This window comes from Chlorocebus sabaeus, chromosome 19, assembly GCF_047675955.1.
Source record: "Chlorocebus sabaeus isolate Y175 chromosome 19, mChlSab1.0.hap1, whole genome shotgun sequence".
In the NCBI taxonomy this organism is placed as follows: Eukaryota; Metazoa; Chordata; class Mammalia; order Primates; family Cercopithecidae; genus Chlorocebus; species Chlorocebus sabaeus.
In genome coordinates this window covers 20,811,630-20,827,249 of record NC_132922.1, presented here as the reverse complement: position 1 = coordinate 20,827,249, position 15,620 = coordinate 20,811,630, and the positions used below count along the sequence as shown (strand labels likewise).

General features: G+C 47.7%; 2 protein-coding genes across 15 annotated transcripts in view; one reads left to right on the top strand and one right to left on the bottom strand.

Moving 5' to 3' along the window:
- MTMR3 (myotubularin related protein 3) overlaps positions 1-2,353 on the top strand; it is a 141,671-nt gene extending 139,318 nt beyond the window's left edge. For all 12 annotated transcript variants that reach the window (XM_007975371.3, XM_007975370.3, XM_007975369.3 and 9 more), the window contains one exon: positions 120-2,353. In XM_007975371.3, coding sequence (XP_007973562.3) covers positions 120-291 — 172 coding nt within the window. In that variant the 3' untranslated portion in view covers positions 292-2,353. The remainder of the gene's footprint in view (positions 1-119) is intronic.
- Positions 1-15,620, bottom strand: part of LOC140709110 (uncharacterized) — a 69,946-nt gene that overhangs the window by 16,538 nt on the left and 37,788 nt on the right. For 2 of the 3 annotated variants that reach the window (XM_073006825.1, XM_073006824.1), the window contains exons 3-4: positions 14,299-14,400; positions 5,973-6,274 (exon numbers count right to left, since the gene is read on the bottom strand). In XM_073006825.1, the coding sequence (XP_072862926.1) occupies positions 6,159-6,274; positions 14,299-14,400 (218 nt within the window). In that variant the 3' untranslated portion in view covers positions 5,973-6,158. Of the gene's footprint in view, positions 1-5,972; positions 6,275-14,298; positions 14,401-15,620 lie in introns of those variants that run through there. The other variant, XM_073006826.1, reaches the window with a different exon arrangement.

The window sequence follows — 15,620 nt, the reverse complement described above, 5'->3', positions numbered from 1 at the left end:
TCTCAAGGAGCTCCAGCACATGCAAATTACACACAGCAAACTTTGTCTTTTGAAGTTGGTTTCCCTATCGCATACCTGCTGGCCAAAACTAACATTGTTCTGTTTCTTCTCATCTCAAGGAATTGTGGGAACGTATTCTGCTCCAGTTGTTGTAACCAGAAGGTTCCAGTTCCCAGCCAGCAGCTCTTTGAACCCAGTCGAGTATGCAAGTCTTGCTATAGCAGCCTACGTCCCACGAGCTCCAGCATTGACCTTGAACTGGATAAGCCCATTGCTGCCACTTCCAACTGAAGCTCAGTGACCTGGGTGGGCAGTGGCCAAGCTGCTGTTCCTATGACAGGCCCACACAGCCTGGGCAGACCAAGAGGCCCGTGCACTTTGGAATGGGGGCATGGAACCACCTGTACAGAGTGACAGAAATTTGGGATGCACCACTGGATTGTAGATTGATTTTTATTTCCTGTCCTTACTACTCTCTCCCTACCTTTTCCATCCTCTTTCTTTGCCTTCAAAAAAAGAAACTCTCCCTTGGTTGTCTTAATTTTTTTTTGATGGAAGACCAGGGGTTGCCAGGCCTGCTGTAACTGCCGAGCTGCCTGCTGTCAGGTGACACCGAGGGATGGCTTGTTTCTCCTGGGTGGGAGGATGGTGGTCAGAGCCAGGAGTATGGGGATCTGAGACCGAGAGCAGGGAAGAAAGCCAGTGCTAACATGCAACCATTCCTCACGCCACCGCCACATCAGAGCTGGTTGGGAACCCTTTGCTGCTGGGGAGGCTGGAAGCATATTCCCCCAAGAGCACTGCCCTGGGCATCATCTCCCTCCTGCTAGGAGCTGAGCCAGTCCTCTCACAGATGGATAAATGAGGCTGATGTTTGGAGGGAGGGGCACACGGTAAATGGCATCCCCTTAGGCCCCTCTTTGGGAAAGGAAAGTGGATGCTCCTTTGAGGCAGGCGAGGGGCTGAGAGTAGGTAGCCATCATGTTATCCCCTGTGGGATTCCATTTTTAACTTGACCCAGATTGTCTTGGGCCCCCTTTGCTTTCAGGGGGCTGCTTCCCTGGGCCAGGCTGTGTAGCACTTCCCACCCTCAGACATGAGTACAGACTGGCCAAAATAGTTATGCACTCAAGGCCAAAGCCTGCCCTGAGCCCAGATACACCTGGGTCCCCATTCTGGGGCCTGGTCCCTTAAACAATCTCTTCCTTAGCCAGCACAGGGAAATCCAGACTCAGGGTTCCAGAAATCCCCCATTCCCAAACCAAACCAATCATGGATCTTCCCTTTAAGGGGTAGAATCAGCCTTTAGAGTTACAAGCCCCTGGAAAAGGGAGCAGGTCCTCATACAATCAGCCTTTCTCCTTCTCTTCTTGGAAGAGGAAGAAGGGCTGAGCAGTCCCCCTTCCCCACTCCTGGCTGTCTGAGTGGGCACTTGTCTGGCTGCTATCCAGCAGTGAAGGGCCACTTGGTGACTTTGTAGGGTTCCTTAAAGAAGTGACATGGCCTTGAGGAGATTTGAGGCACCTTTCCTCAGTGAGCTTTGATATGGTCCAAAAACAGCCTTAAATCAAGAATATTTGTGGAGGTGGGTGTGGGGAAGGTTGGAGAAGAGGTAGGTTTGTGCTTTGTAATTTTGGCATCCATGTTTTGTGCCTGCCCTCCCTCTTGGGGAGGCCATGCTTGGCTCTGCTGAAAGCTGCTAACTGGTGACAGGGTGGATCATGGTGAGGACTAGGGGTAAGGTCAGGGAATGCTTAAGCTCTGGCCTTGCCCTGTATTGCTCTTCTCCTTTGGTAGCAGTTCCCTGACCAAGGGCAAGCTGTGTCTCAGGAAGGTGGCTTCTGTGCGTGCCTGGGTGTGTTACGGCGTGGCCCAGAAGGCTTCCCTGGTGTTCTCAGTTCAGGCAAAGCCCAGAGCATATGAGCACGTCTCTGACTTGCATTGGCAACAGGTTGCTCAGAGTTTGAGTGTGGTGAAACAGGGTGTAGTTCTTTACCACATTCTGTGTCATCTGGTTGTGCAGGTAGGGGAAAAGTTGGTCTAATTGAAGATTGTGCAGTTCCTAGTGACAGGTGCCAAGAGGTTATGATACGGGTTTCTTGGGTCTGATGTACAGTGTGAATAAATGCTTGCAGCTCTTAGCTCTTTTTTGATCAATGAAGCACTTTTTTATTAATAGTTTCCTTTGTTAAAGGAGGAACCGTAACTCTCCATAGCTGTACATATAACCCTTTTCTCCTAAAGAGGAGTCAGTGCTCCTATATTTTTCATTTTTTGTCAAAGCAAGAAGTAAATACTTTAGAATTGTTAAATATATAAATAAAGTGAATAAAGTTGAGTGTTCCACATGGTAGCATTTGCTAACACTTCCTAATTCTTCGCCCTGTGGTTTATCCCCTCTTCATCCCTCTTCCCTCTCACACAGAAGTGTTTGAGGGCCTGCTGGGAAACTGACCTTTGGCAAAGGAAAGCTACAGATAGCCTTCCGTCTCTAGACCTTGGCAAGGAGCTTCACCATGATGTCCAAGCACTGAACGCATTTCCTCAGTGATTTTGCTCCTAAAATCTCCCAGGCTAAAAGAGGGCAAAGCAGTCAGGCGTCTGACCTGGCAGCTGTTCCTCCTCCTCTGAAGAGTGGCACATCAGTAGTCATTACAACTACCTCTCGCCTCTAGGCTCCATTTTTAGCTGCTGCTCTGATTTCAGGGCAGCCAGTACTCTGGCCCCTTCGGTGGGGGAGTGGAAGGAGGTGTCGGGTAGGGGTGAGAAAATGCTTCTGCCTGTTGTTGTTGAAGGGGATAGACTATGGGTGGGCAGAGAGAACTGGGGACAGAAATGGAATTAGATGTGATTGGGTTATGCAGTCAACTAGAGGTCTCCTTCCCACCCTCTCCACACAGAGGAACCTCTGCTCCTTAGCTCTTACAGCAGGGCTGTGGCATCTAGTCACTTCAGTACTAGTTCTTGCTCTTCACAGAGATAGATTTTTTTATCCCCTACAGCGCTGTTGGGCATCCCTTCCATCACATGGGTCTGTGGGTGAGATATATTATGCTCTTCCTCCCTTGGGAAGGTTGGTATTGAGGGTTGCCTGGCTCCAGAGTCAGCAGCCCAGCATCTGTGGTGAGTTGGCTAGGATCCAGAGGGTGGCCTGCTCAGAGCTCCCCAGAGGCCTTCACTCTTTGGGGCAGTCTCTCTAGGGTCACTTTCTGAATGTACCTTCTACCTAAAGTACACAAACACATAAAGCCAGCTAAGCTGGTTCTAGTATGAAAGCTGTAAGTGCCACCCAGCAGGCATTTGAAAACAAGAAATAATTCTTCTGTGGAAGGAGAAGGTGCCATCTCAGCCACCCTCAGTCCGCCAGGGAGCCCAGTCTGTGTATTCAGATGAAATTGTGAAACACATGAGTGTGTGCCATGGCCAACGTGTCTACACACAGCCACTATTGTTCCTGTGGGCTAGCCCCCAGCAAATTAAAACACTGGCACGGCCCAGCAAGGCCGTTATGAGCTCCTAAATGGAAAACTCTGAGGGTAGGAAGATGAAGAGCCAAGATGCTGGTGAGGCAGGTGCAGTGAGGATCCAAGGCAAGGAATTGCCCTGAGGGAGGTGGCTGCATATGGAGAAAGGGAGATCTCTGTGGGCAAGGCCAGCTTGCTTCAGGCTGTAGGGGGAATTTGGTCTGAAGCAACAGGGCACAAACTGTCACTTTGAGCTGCCAGGTTGTCTTCATCTCAGAACTTTCCTATCCTGGCACTCTAGTTACTTTTCTTCTATACATTGGCCTCAGTAACTGCAGTCCAAAACAAGTTACAGCTGCCTTAATCCACTGAGATTCTCTGAGGGTGTGCAGAAAAGTTTTCCTCCAATTTGCTTATATGCTAACTCTTTTCATGTTAGCAAAGAATATTCTATGAGTTAGAATGTGGTAGATCTAAAGGAGAATGAACAGAAGGTGCTGGAGGACCTGTTAAATGATCTCTGGCTGTTAAAAAACATCAAGATGAGAACTAAGGGTATATCCTGATATACTTGGCTGCTTGCACATGAAGCTAGGAGATCCCATGCCTGTTGAAGTTAACTCTAGCCCTGACCTCTGTTGATCTTTTAAGAATGAGGGCTGATTTGAAGGTGCTGTTGCAGGATTTCATTTAGCTGCTCCCCATTCAAGTGACCTGTCCCGAGGACTGCAGCTGTATCCACCTGATTGCATGAGGTGAGGGCTAACAGCAGAATTTAAAGTGGGCCCTGGGCTGTGGAGCAAAGTGACTATCCATTTGGAGTTTTGTATAACGTGGCAGGAGTCCCAGCTGTTTAATTTCTAGTCACATTTTCAAGAAAGTTGTTCTAAGTTGAGGTTTCTGACAAGATTTCTCAAGGGCAGGACCAGATATGTGAGAGACTTCTAGTTCAGAGCTGACCCGTCTAAGCCTCTGACACTTAAACACGAGTCCTGCTGTCCCCAACACACAACTGCACTGAAGCCTCGTTCCTCTCGGCTGTTGTAGAGTTCATTTGCTGCGTGCTCTGTGCAGATACCAGTTGCCTCCCTGCTTGAACAGGCCTCTCCTAGGCTAGGCAGGGGTGTTCACAGGCATGAAGGTCTGGGCAGGGGAAGGGCATCTTCTGAAATGGGAGTTACCAGGTTTTTAAGTGCTGCTATCCTTTTATTTACCATTTAAGGTCTTTTCTATCATATCTAAGTTACTAGTCAGTTTTTCTTACAGTGCTCATAGCAGTTGTATTTGAATTGTATTTTCAGTGAATTTTGTTTTACATTGGCATTTAAAATTGGCCTTTAACAGCTTCCCAACTGGCTTATAAGATTTTTTTTAATGAAAACATAACCCATGAGGCTCAGATGCTGTTGAAGAAATAAACAGTATGTTGCTGCTGACAGTAGTGCTTGCCTATTGTAACAGCATTGATTCTGCTATAGCCTCGATGAACATTTAAGTTGAATAAATCCGTCATTTTCACCCACAAACAGTTGCTGAGCACCTGGATTTGGGTTGTCACTGTGGTTCTCCTGCCAGCGCTGTAATCCAGTGTCTTAGGTGCAGAGTATAAATCATAAATCAGCTCAGCCTCTTAGGAGAGGGGCTGTCAGTGAGGAGGGGGCAGTGAGGGGGGTCACTTTGTCTTCCAGAGGCAGGGTACATGAATTCCTGACGTTTAGAGGTGGAAGGGACCTTAGATCATCTACTTCCACGGTTTTCATACTGTTCTGTGGGGCCATCAGGGAGAGGGAGCCTCCAGACCCATTTAAAGCTTTATTAGATTTAAAAGTAAGATCTGGTATGAAGAAAGGTTTTGTTTCTTAAAATAAAATGTCTGAAAATCACTAATCCAATCTCCTCCTTTTTCATTGAGGAAACTGAGGCTCAGAGAGGGCCAAAGACATCCAGATTACCAATGAGTTAACAGCAAAATTTGAATAAAAGTCATTCTTGGCCAGGCACGGTGGTTCATGCCTGTAATCCCAGCACTTTGGGAGGCCGAGGTGGGAGGATCACTTGAGCCCAAGAGTTCAAGACCAGCTTGGGCAATATGTTGAGACCCATCGCTACAAAAAAAACATAAAACAAACCTGTATCTACAAAGAATATGAATAAACCAGCCGAGCATGTGGTGCACTCCTGTAGTCCCAGCTACTTGGGAGCCTAAGGTGTGAGGATCTCTTGAGCCTAGGAGTTCCAGGCTGTGGTGAGCCATGATTACGCCACTGCACTCCAGCCTGGGCAACAGAGGGAGACTGTCCCCCACCCCCCTACCCCCCCCCAAAAAAAAGGGAAAATACTTTCCCGACTCCTAATCCTCCTCTTGTGCTCTTGGGCCTCCAGAAAGTCTTATGTAAATAGCTGTATTGGTTCTCATTGAAATCTTGGTGAGGAGCTAAGGTAGCTGCCATCACAAGGCTTGAATTGTGAGCCCTTCTCCCTCTTAATCAAAATCAAGATGTTGTGAGTCTAATCCAGTGTTTTTTTTAACTTTTCAAACACATAAAAACAAAAACAAATGATATGTTATTAGCATGAATCATCAAAGTTTAAGTCATAACATCTTAAATCAGTGGGCTCGGGGAGGGAGCATTTTTCATTAGTGCAGATAGGTTCATTGTGAACTGTCCCAGCATCCAATTTATTTCTGGATTTTTAGTTGTATGGGGGAGTTTTATTTTTAAAAATTTGAGTTTTATAGGTAAGTGGTTGCAAATGGTAGTAGTCACAGCTTGCCTGCAGTCTCTTGTTGACAAAACTGAAGTAGATGCCTGAAAAAAGGAATTAATAGAATATCCAAAACCTGCTTTCAGTCTTTTATCATCCATATATCAGATAAGAGACATCCAAGGATTTATAAGCACTAGAATTACTCTATGCTCAGGGCCACTAGGATTGAGTTGGCCCTGGGCCTAATGATCACAGCACTAAGCTAGTGCCCTCCCAGTCAGTGACCCCTGCAAAGGCCACACACACACAGCAATGCAGACTGTACAGTGAAGTGCCAAGCAGCCTCATTGAATGTGTTTTAAACCTTTGAGTGTATATAGTTTAAAAGATGGTTATTAATATTTATGACGTTATTAATATCATCAGGACAAATTCTGCGGAAGCACTGCCACAAAAATTGGTTTCAAAACCACCAGTTTGGTGGAAAGCACCTGTGTTTTAGAGCCCACAGACCTGGAGTGGGATCCTAGCCCTGCAGCAACAGCCGAGTTGCTCGTTGGTGTATGATGAGGAACTCGGAGGCATTTCCTCATCTGTAGCAGAGCACTTGGCATATAAATGGAGTGGGAAGGTGGGGGCCTAGCAAATGCTTTCCTCCCCACTGTCCCATGAAATGAGATAGCATTTCTGTCTCTGGCTTCTACCTGGCATTTGGAACAATCAGAGCCAGGCAGCACTTCCATTCCACTGTGTGTTGAAACTAGACCCTGCTCTGGCTTCCACCTTACAGGGGAAAACATTTGACTTTGAAGCATTCCAATCTGAGTTTTGCACTAAGTTACAAATGAATCACTAGCTGAAGAAGACAAACTAAAGTTCATATATGTGTTTTATTTTTTTTTATGTTGAGACAGTGCCTCACTTTATTACCCAGGCTGGAGTGCAGTGGCGTGATCTGGACTCACTGCAACCTTTGCTACCCAGATTCAAGTGATTCTCCCATCTCAGCCTCCTAAGTAGCTGGAATTACAGGCACCTGCCATCATGTCCAGCTAATTTTTGTATTTTTGTAGAGACAGGGCTTTACCATGTTGGCTGGGCTGGTTGAACTCCTGACTTCAGGTGATCTGCCCGCCTCAGCCTCTCAAAGTGCTGGGATTATAAGCGTGAACCACTGTGCCTGGCCTCATATATGTGTTTTGTTTTGAAATTAACATTTTGTAAACAGATGGTGGTCTGCATGTGCACCGATGCTGTACGAGTGTATGGAGCCAATGGGAAGGGAGTGTGGAGAGAAACTGTTGGGGTTGAGGCAGCATCTAAGAACACCTGAGTCCTGCCACGGCAGCAATCCTGCAAAGACAGACAGGACCTCACTTTGTTAAACTGATGAGTTTAAGTTCATGACTAAAGATGAAGCCAGAAGCTGCAGACTAGCTTCGCAGGCTGAGGAGTGGGGAAGGTGGAGCCAGGTGGACCTCACCTCTGCATCACAGAGGCCTGGGTCCAGGCTATGATGCTCTTAGCATCTCTTTAAGAATAAATCCCAGAGCCCAAGGTTGGAAGAGGAAGTGGAGGCCTTGCAGTTCAGATGGCCCTCCCTACCCTCTCCAATGACAGAGGAGCCCAAGGTTGCTGAACGTATTTAAGACCATGTCACCCGAGTTCAAATAGACATGAGTGAGTAGTAAGTGGTTGCTGCACTTTGTCAGTTGGAAGATCAAGCCTTAGAACTGGAGGTTCTTTCAAGTCCCCCAGAAAGTGCTGATACCCGCTGGCATACACTTTAGAAGTCCCTGTCAGCCCTTGGGACATAACCTGCATCCCCTGGCCCCTTGGGGGTGGTCTGATTCTTTCTGTTCTCTTTCATCTGATTCAGTAATGTTAGCTGCTGCCTTATTACTGCCTAACTAGAGACTCCTAGTGTTGTAAAGACAGTAAGATGTCAGCTTGCCAGCCTCTCTTACTGGGATGAGGAGATGGAAATGGAAACTGTGAGAATGGTGTGCCTCTCGACAGTTGCCACTGACCCCTGGAGAGGAATCCTAGTTGGTTGGGAGAAGGGGGATGGGCTTGAACTCTCTCTGCCCCCTTACTTTTGGAGCAGCAGCATCCCCCCGAGGAGCTGAGAGGTCACTCCCTGGGCTAAGCAGCCTGAGCTAGTGCCTCTCCATGGACAGGATACTTCACAACCCACAAAAGGGAGCAGCTGCCTCTGGAAACCATGTACATCCTAAGAGCCCCTCTTGCAGCACCCTCCTTAGGTTGATTCAGGGAGGGAAGCTGTGGGAGGAGTCGGGGAAAAGCCCCGGAGCAGTGCTTCCTCTCTCCTTGCTGCACCAACATCTTGGAAGCTTGGTGGAGGTGGGGACACAGCTGTTACCAGTAGTGCTGCTCTTCCTCCTGTCCCACAACCCCACTTTCTCTTCCCCTTTCCAAATAGTTTTAATGTGATCCCCTGGCGTTGGAGACCCTGGGCACCACTGCACATTCAGGCCAGTAAGCAGGTCAGGCCCATGCAGCCACCGGAGGTGGCAATGCCCAAGAGGCCATCCTGCAGGCACTAGCTGGAGATGCCAGTGCTGAATGACTCCAAGGAGCTTGTTTTCCTTCTGAAAAAGAAGCACACAGCTGGGCACGGTGGCTCACACCTGTAATCCAGCACTTTGGGAGGCCGAGGCGGGGTGGATTGCCTGAGCTCAGGAGTTCGAAACCAGCCTGGGCAACATGGTGAAACTCCGTCACTACTAAAATACAAAAGAAAGCTGTAGCTAGGCGTGGCGGCATGCACCTGTAGTCCCAGCTACTCAGGAGGCTGAGGCAGAAGAATTGCTTGAACCTGAGAGGCGGACACAGTGAGTTGAGATCATGCCACTATACTCCAGCCTGGGCCACAGAGCGAGACTCCGTCAAAAAAAGAAAAAAGAAAACACCATTCCTTTTGCTGAAGTGGGCACAGGCCAGACCCCTAGCATCTGAGCGCTTGCAGTGCTGCAGGAAGTGCTCTCCTGGCACCCCCTTGTCCTACCAAGAAGTGGGGACAGCAAGGGACTTAGAGCAACCCAGTACGTGAACCTCTTCATTTACAGAAGCATTTTGGAGGCTGTTTTCACTATACAAAAGGTTCTATAGAACTTTCCAATTGTATTTTGCATTTTAAAATATACTGTTCATTAACATAATATAAAAATATACACAAGGCCGGGCACAGTGGCTCACGCCTGTAATCCCAGCATTTTGAAAGGCCGAGGGAAGCGGATCACTTTAGGTCAGGAGTTCAAGACCAGCCTGGCCAACATGGCGAAACTCTACAAAAAATTAGCCAGGCATGGTGGCGGCGCCTGTAGTCCCAGCTACTTGGGAGGCTGAGGCAGGAGAATCGTTTGATCGTTTGAACCTGGGAGGCAGAGGTTGCAGTGAGCCAAGGTCGTGCCACTGCACTCCAGCCTAGGTGACAGAGCAAGACACCGTCTCAAGAAAAAAAAAAAGTGTACACAATTACAAGTGAAATTCCCACTTGCAAGAGGTAACTGACTCACCACCTTTAGTGAGTTGTCTTGGTTTTGTTTTTTAAAATACTCTGCAAAAAAGCTTTACTTGTTTTTGTTGTCTGTTACAGAGTAAACCATGAAGTGCCAGAAATTCTCACACTTTTGAAGTTAGGGAACAGAAATGGTTCAGTAAGTGACAAAATGACAGCCAGAATAGATGGCCTGGGGCTTTGTCACACATCCACCATGGCCTCAGCCTTTTTCCTTCAACCTTGTTTGGCTGGCTCCTTCCTCTGTCCCTAAAGCTGTCCAGTCCTCCACCTGCAAAGCAAATTCTTTCAAGTCTCTGCCTCCAGCAAGTACCCTGTCTTGCTCCTTCCCTTCACTGTGAAACGAATAGAAAGAGTGGCCAGCTCTATATGGTCTTTGCTTCACCACCCCTTCCTCCTCTTCCTGCTTCTGCTGCCCCCCGCCGTCCCAACACTGGGTGTCCCCAAGGATCAGCCACACACTCTAGACCCACTCCAAAGCATTCCTTCTTGCAACCATTCTGCAACCTGCAACCTTGCTAACCCTCCTGCTGGTTCTTCTGTCTCTGTAGTTGGCTTGTGAGACTTTGCAGGCAGCCCTCTCACCTACTTCCTCGGCATTACTGCTCTGAGGTTCAGCTCTCTGCCTGCCTTCCACACACGCTTCCTTGGACATGCAGAAATTAAAGTGCTGAAAATGGACGCCTGTTTTATACCACAGTTCTAAGTCTCTAGAGGCCTCCTTCAGGCACCTGGGGAGACTGTGAAAGCATCAGGTGTCCCCACCTGGACCTGTCTATGTGGCCATGCTTCACCTGCACCCCCACAGTTTGGTGGCATTAACCTGGGGACTAGTTCTGGGCCTGAAGACTGAGCTCAGCCTTGTCAGCCAGAGATGCCTTGGGGCTTCCCCTGAACCAAGAGGCCACAGCGTCTGCTCTTCGCTTTTATCCTCTGTTTCAGGATGCAGTCAGCACCTAGTGCAGGGGTGAACGCTGATGCCAAATTTGCCCTCCTATCCCTCAACCCCAAGTAGGAAGTTCACCTCTTATTTCCATATTGTAATTGAATTCCGACACCCAACCAGCCTTTCCTGGGACTGGGGGAAGCTCCATCGTCAGTCTGTTTATGCCACTCAGTCGTAGGAAGCTCTGACCTTGGTTAGACAGGAATGGGCCAGAGCACCCAAAGCCACTGGGCATGGCTTCTGTGTGCTGCCCCAGGTGAGGGCAGAGGGGCCTCTGCCTCTCCTTACCTGGGACTACCAGATCACCCATGCCAGTCACATGTCTTCCAGGTCACCCTGCTGCCCTCCAAGGCACCTCATGCCCTCAGAGGGCCCTGCTGATGCCTGAAAAGCCCAGATCAAGCTGAGAGCAAGAGCCTGGCTGTCTGTGCAGGAACCCTCTGCCCTGTTCTGCCTTGGTACTGTGTCACCCCTCATTGCTGAGGACTGTAACCAATATGTACAGAGTGGGTCTTGGCTTCTGACAGCTCTGGATGTGCCCTGTGATGCCTTCATGTAGTAAGTCATTGAAGGCTAAGTATCTATGCAGGCTTCACTGGTGACTCACACATGTCCCCCTCCACCATTCCATGAAATGACATGGCACTTCTGTCTCAGGCACTGTTTGCTCTCACGAATGTGCTGCCTGTTAGGGAAGATGATCAGGCAGATAAATACATACCCTCATCCAAAAAGAACAGGACCTGAAAAAGCCTCTTAGAGACAGGCCATTGAAAATGGAGACCAGCATTTCATACAGCACATAGTGAAAAAGGTTTGATCTGAATTTAATCTTGCAAAATGAAAATATTATTGAAATAAGTATCTTTTTTGAATTGACAAAAATTATATATAATATACAGTATGTTTTGAAATATGTATACATTGTGGAACGGTTAAATTGATCTAATTAACATACGCGTTACCTCACATACTTATTTTTTTTATGATGAGAAACACTTAACATCTACCCTCTTAGGGATTTTCAAGAATATAATACATTGTTATTAACTAAGTCACCTTGTGGTACAATAGAGCCCTTTCACCTAATCCTATTTAACTGAAATGCTGTATCCTTTAACCCGTATCTCCCACTGTTTTGTTAAAAAGTATGTTTTAACACAAGGTAATTGCAACTATAGGCTAATTCTTTGTTGTTGTTGTTATTGAGACAGGGTCAATCTCCCTCTGTCACCAGGCTGGAGTGCAGTGGCACGATCTTGGCTCACTACAACCTCCGCCTCCCGGGTTCAAGAGATTCTCGTGCCTCAGCCTCCTGAGTAGCTGGGATTGTAGGCATGTGCCACTACGCCCAGCTAATTTTTGTAGTTTTAGTAGAGGTGGGGTTTTGCCATGTTGGCCAGGCTGGTCTCAAACTTCTCACCTTAAGTGATCTACCTGCCTTGACCTCCCAAAGTGCTGGGATTACAGGGATGAGCCACCACTCCCGACCAGGCTAATTCTTAAAAATAATATTTTAGGTGTATTTCCCTCCCCAAATTATATGATTATACAATAGGACATCATTTCATGTTTGATTTTCTACAGTGTAACCAATCACGGGATCATTTTAGGAAAAGTTAGTCAAGGGCTTCCTTAGTTTCCCTCTTAAATCCTTTAGTTTTGATATTCATATCGTCCCCCTAGGAAGCACCTAATTGGTTAGACATGTCACTTTCCCCTTCATTTGTTAATGGACCTACTCTCTGAGATCCTTATTTGCCAATGGCTACACTCATCTGAGCATTTGGCCAACAACACATTCATCAACCATGTGAAATTCTGCATATTTTACAAAACTTAAATTGTACTTTGATACCTGTTTTGTTGTATTTTCAACATCTCACAATCCATAACAGAGAGGAAAGTTGGGCTATGGTGGATGGAGAGTATGTTAAGGAGGGAGAGATGTTTAAGTGGAGAGTGATTTTTCTAAGTGGTTGAGTTGTGTAGAGAATACTTTTCATGTCTGATGACTTTAGCTTTCTCCACAACTAGTGGCTACAGGAACTTGGATACTGACTAGTTGGAGTTATAGCTCAGAGGAAGAAGAGAGTACATGCACGTCTGAGCAAGGAACCTGCCCCTGGGGGGACAGCAGTGACATCAACACATGGCAATATGATGAGGTCAAGGTGAGTCAAGACAAGAGGGTGGGTTTCAGGATCTGAGCCAGAGTACATGGGTTAGTGAACAGGAAAGGCAGGAAATATTTGTTAAAAGCTTAGGCCAAAAAAGTCTCCTATGTCAGGCCAAACACTGGTCCCAATTCTATAGGTATTTGAGGTTTCTGAACAGAGAATGGAACGAGATGATAATAGTATTTATTATGGGCTAGGACTGTTCGAGTACTTTCCACGAATAACACACTTAATTCTCCTGTTAACCTGGCGAGGTACTGTCATAGCCTCATTTGAAACTAATATGACTGAGCCAGTAGAGCTGTTAAGCCCCTTGCCCAAGGTCACCCCGAAAGTTGAAGCAGCAGAGCCACGGTTTTCTGAATCTGGACCCTCTGCCTCCTGAGATCACGCTTTCAACCGCTGCGCTACCCAGTCTCTCCTGGGCCCAGGCTGACTGGAAGTGTGTGCTGGGAGGTGAGGCAAGTTGAGGTGGAAAGAGCGGTAAGAGGCCACCTGCATGATAAAAGGCCTAAACCAGGACAGGGAAGAGTTCAAGAGCAATTCCAAAGAACACTGCATGTTAAAGTACTAGTGCTGTTTCATTGGGTTTACACAGGACTGTTTCTTTCCAAAACTCAGTAAATCATGCATGAAGCAATCACCATTGCAAGAAGGAATCAGCTGCTCACTAAAATTCACTGTTTCAGCCAGGCATGGTGGCTCATGCCTGTAATCCTGGCATTTTGGGAGGCTGAGGAAGGTGGATCACCTGGGGTCAGGAGTTCGAGACCAGCCTGACCAACATGGTTAAACCGTGTCCCTACTAAAAATACAAAAATTAGCCGGGCGTGGTGGCAGGTGTCTGTGATCCCAGCTACTCGGGAGGCTGAGGCAGAAGAATTGCTTGAACATGGGAGGCAGAGGTTGTAGTGAGCAGAGATCGCATCATTACACTCCAGCCTGGGCAACAAGAATGAAACTCTGTCTCAAAAAAATAAAAAATAACATAAAATTCACTGTTTCTCAGGAGGAGCTCCCTCAACTAAACAGCTTCCCTTCTAATGCAGGGACAAATTGGCACTTAAGATAAATTTGCGCAGACACCAGGGGGGTTAATGATCCTGTGACTGATTACACTATAGAAAATCAAACATGAAATGATGAAGCTAGAGCTCAGGGTCTGCCTAGGCAAGTGCCTGCTTGTGCACAGCTCTGTGCCACCCAGCAGGCAAAGCCCTGACCCAGTGTTGTGAGACCTGTGTTCTAGCCTACAATCACTTACGGGGTGGGAGTTGACCACTCTACTCTGCTTTAATTTCTCACCTATGGGGATTTTTGTCCGATCTGCCCATGGGACTGTTGAGGATCCAGTGAGGAGGTAGATCATGTTTTCAAAGTCTGGCTGATCTACAGCAGAAAGAATGGTCCTGCCAAAGCTGGCACTTGAACATCTGTGACTGATTCCCAGCACCTCACCTGCGTTCCAGTGTAGTCTCCATGGGAGGCGGCGGGAACCCTGCTTGTCTGCCACACAACCTGCCAGCTCCAAGGCAACAGCATCTCTCCTCTTACCCATATCTGCCAAACCCAAGAGAAGAGGGAAATACGTCAGGTCTCTCAGAGTGTGGGAAGGACTCTTGGCCATCTCCAGCCAGGACAGTCCCCAACAAGAAATACTGGGGTTGGGGTGTTGCCAGGGACAGGTTTTCTGGCAAGGATAGGAAGCTCTGCCCTCGGCTGCTGAGCTCTGAGAGATGGGCTCCATGGGTGGCCTTGCTTCTAGCACAGGCGAGATCTAGGCAAGTGGTCAGCAGTGCAGAACCCCTCCCTTCAGGGCTCCAGCCACCTTACCTCCATGTGGGCCAGTGTCTGGATGTGTAGCCAGTGATCCCTGAACTTCCCAAATACAAACCTCTTGATGGATGCCCATCCTGGGAAAGAAGTGGCACCAGAGGTTGACTCCCTGGTCAATTTCTAATGTTTCCTCTGAGTCCCAAGGGCAGTATTCTGCAATAAGCTGTCTTGTCTGGCCTCTCTTGCATATAACTGGTCTATACCCCACAGGGAATTGGGGTCAGGCGGCAGGTCCAGAGGATAGAGGCGCTGTGCCCATGCCTACTAAACAGCCCGGTTATGGCCTTGCGGGGAGTGTTCTCCGTCCAGTCTCAGAGTAGGAGCACACGTCCAAGGATTCCTCCAGGGCCCTTTCCTCTGTAGTACCCTCAACCCTGCTCTGCACTTCAGTAGTCCTGCTTGACCCACAGATCCCTCCCACCTGCTGTGTCCCCCATGCCCAGGGCTGCTTCTGTTGCTTCCCCCACCTTCCCTTCCAGCCCAGACTCCCACTCCCCTGCAAGCCATCCAGAAGAAGTCTCACACTAAGTCATGGAAAACGCACAAGCCAGAAACAGCACAACTGTCCATCCACAGGGCAAGGAATAAGGAACTTGTGAAAGTTATCCACAAACAACATAGCAACGAATCAATAAAGTAGTTACATACAGCCACATGGATGAATCTCACAGAATATTGAGTAGAAAAAAGAATACAATATATGCTGTATGATTCCATTTTTGAGAAGTTCAAAACCAGGCAAAACTAAACTATTCTTTGGGGGTGTGAGGACATGGTAACTACAAAAGCCGAGGTCTCGGTGGTCTCTAGGAGGATGTGGAGAACAGGTTGGGGAGGATCTGGAGTGCTAGGGATGCTCCAGGTCTTAGAGTAGTGGGTTTATAATTCAGCAACCCCTACAGATATGTTTGATGTGCTTTTCTACATATATGTTATTTCATGAA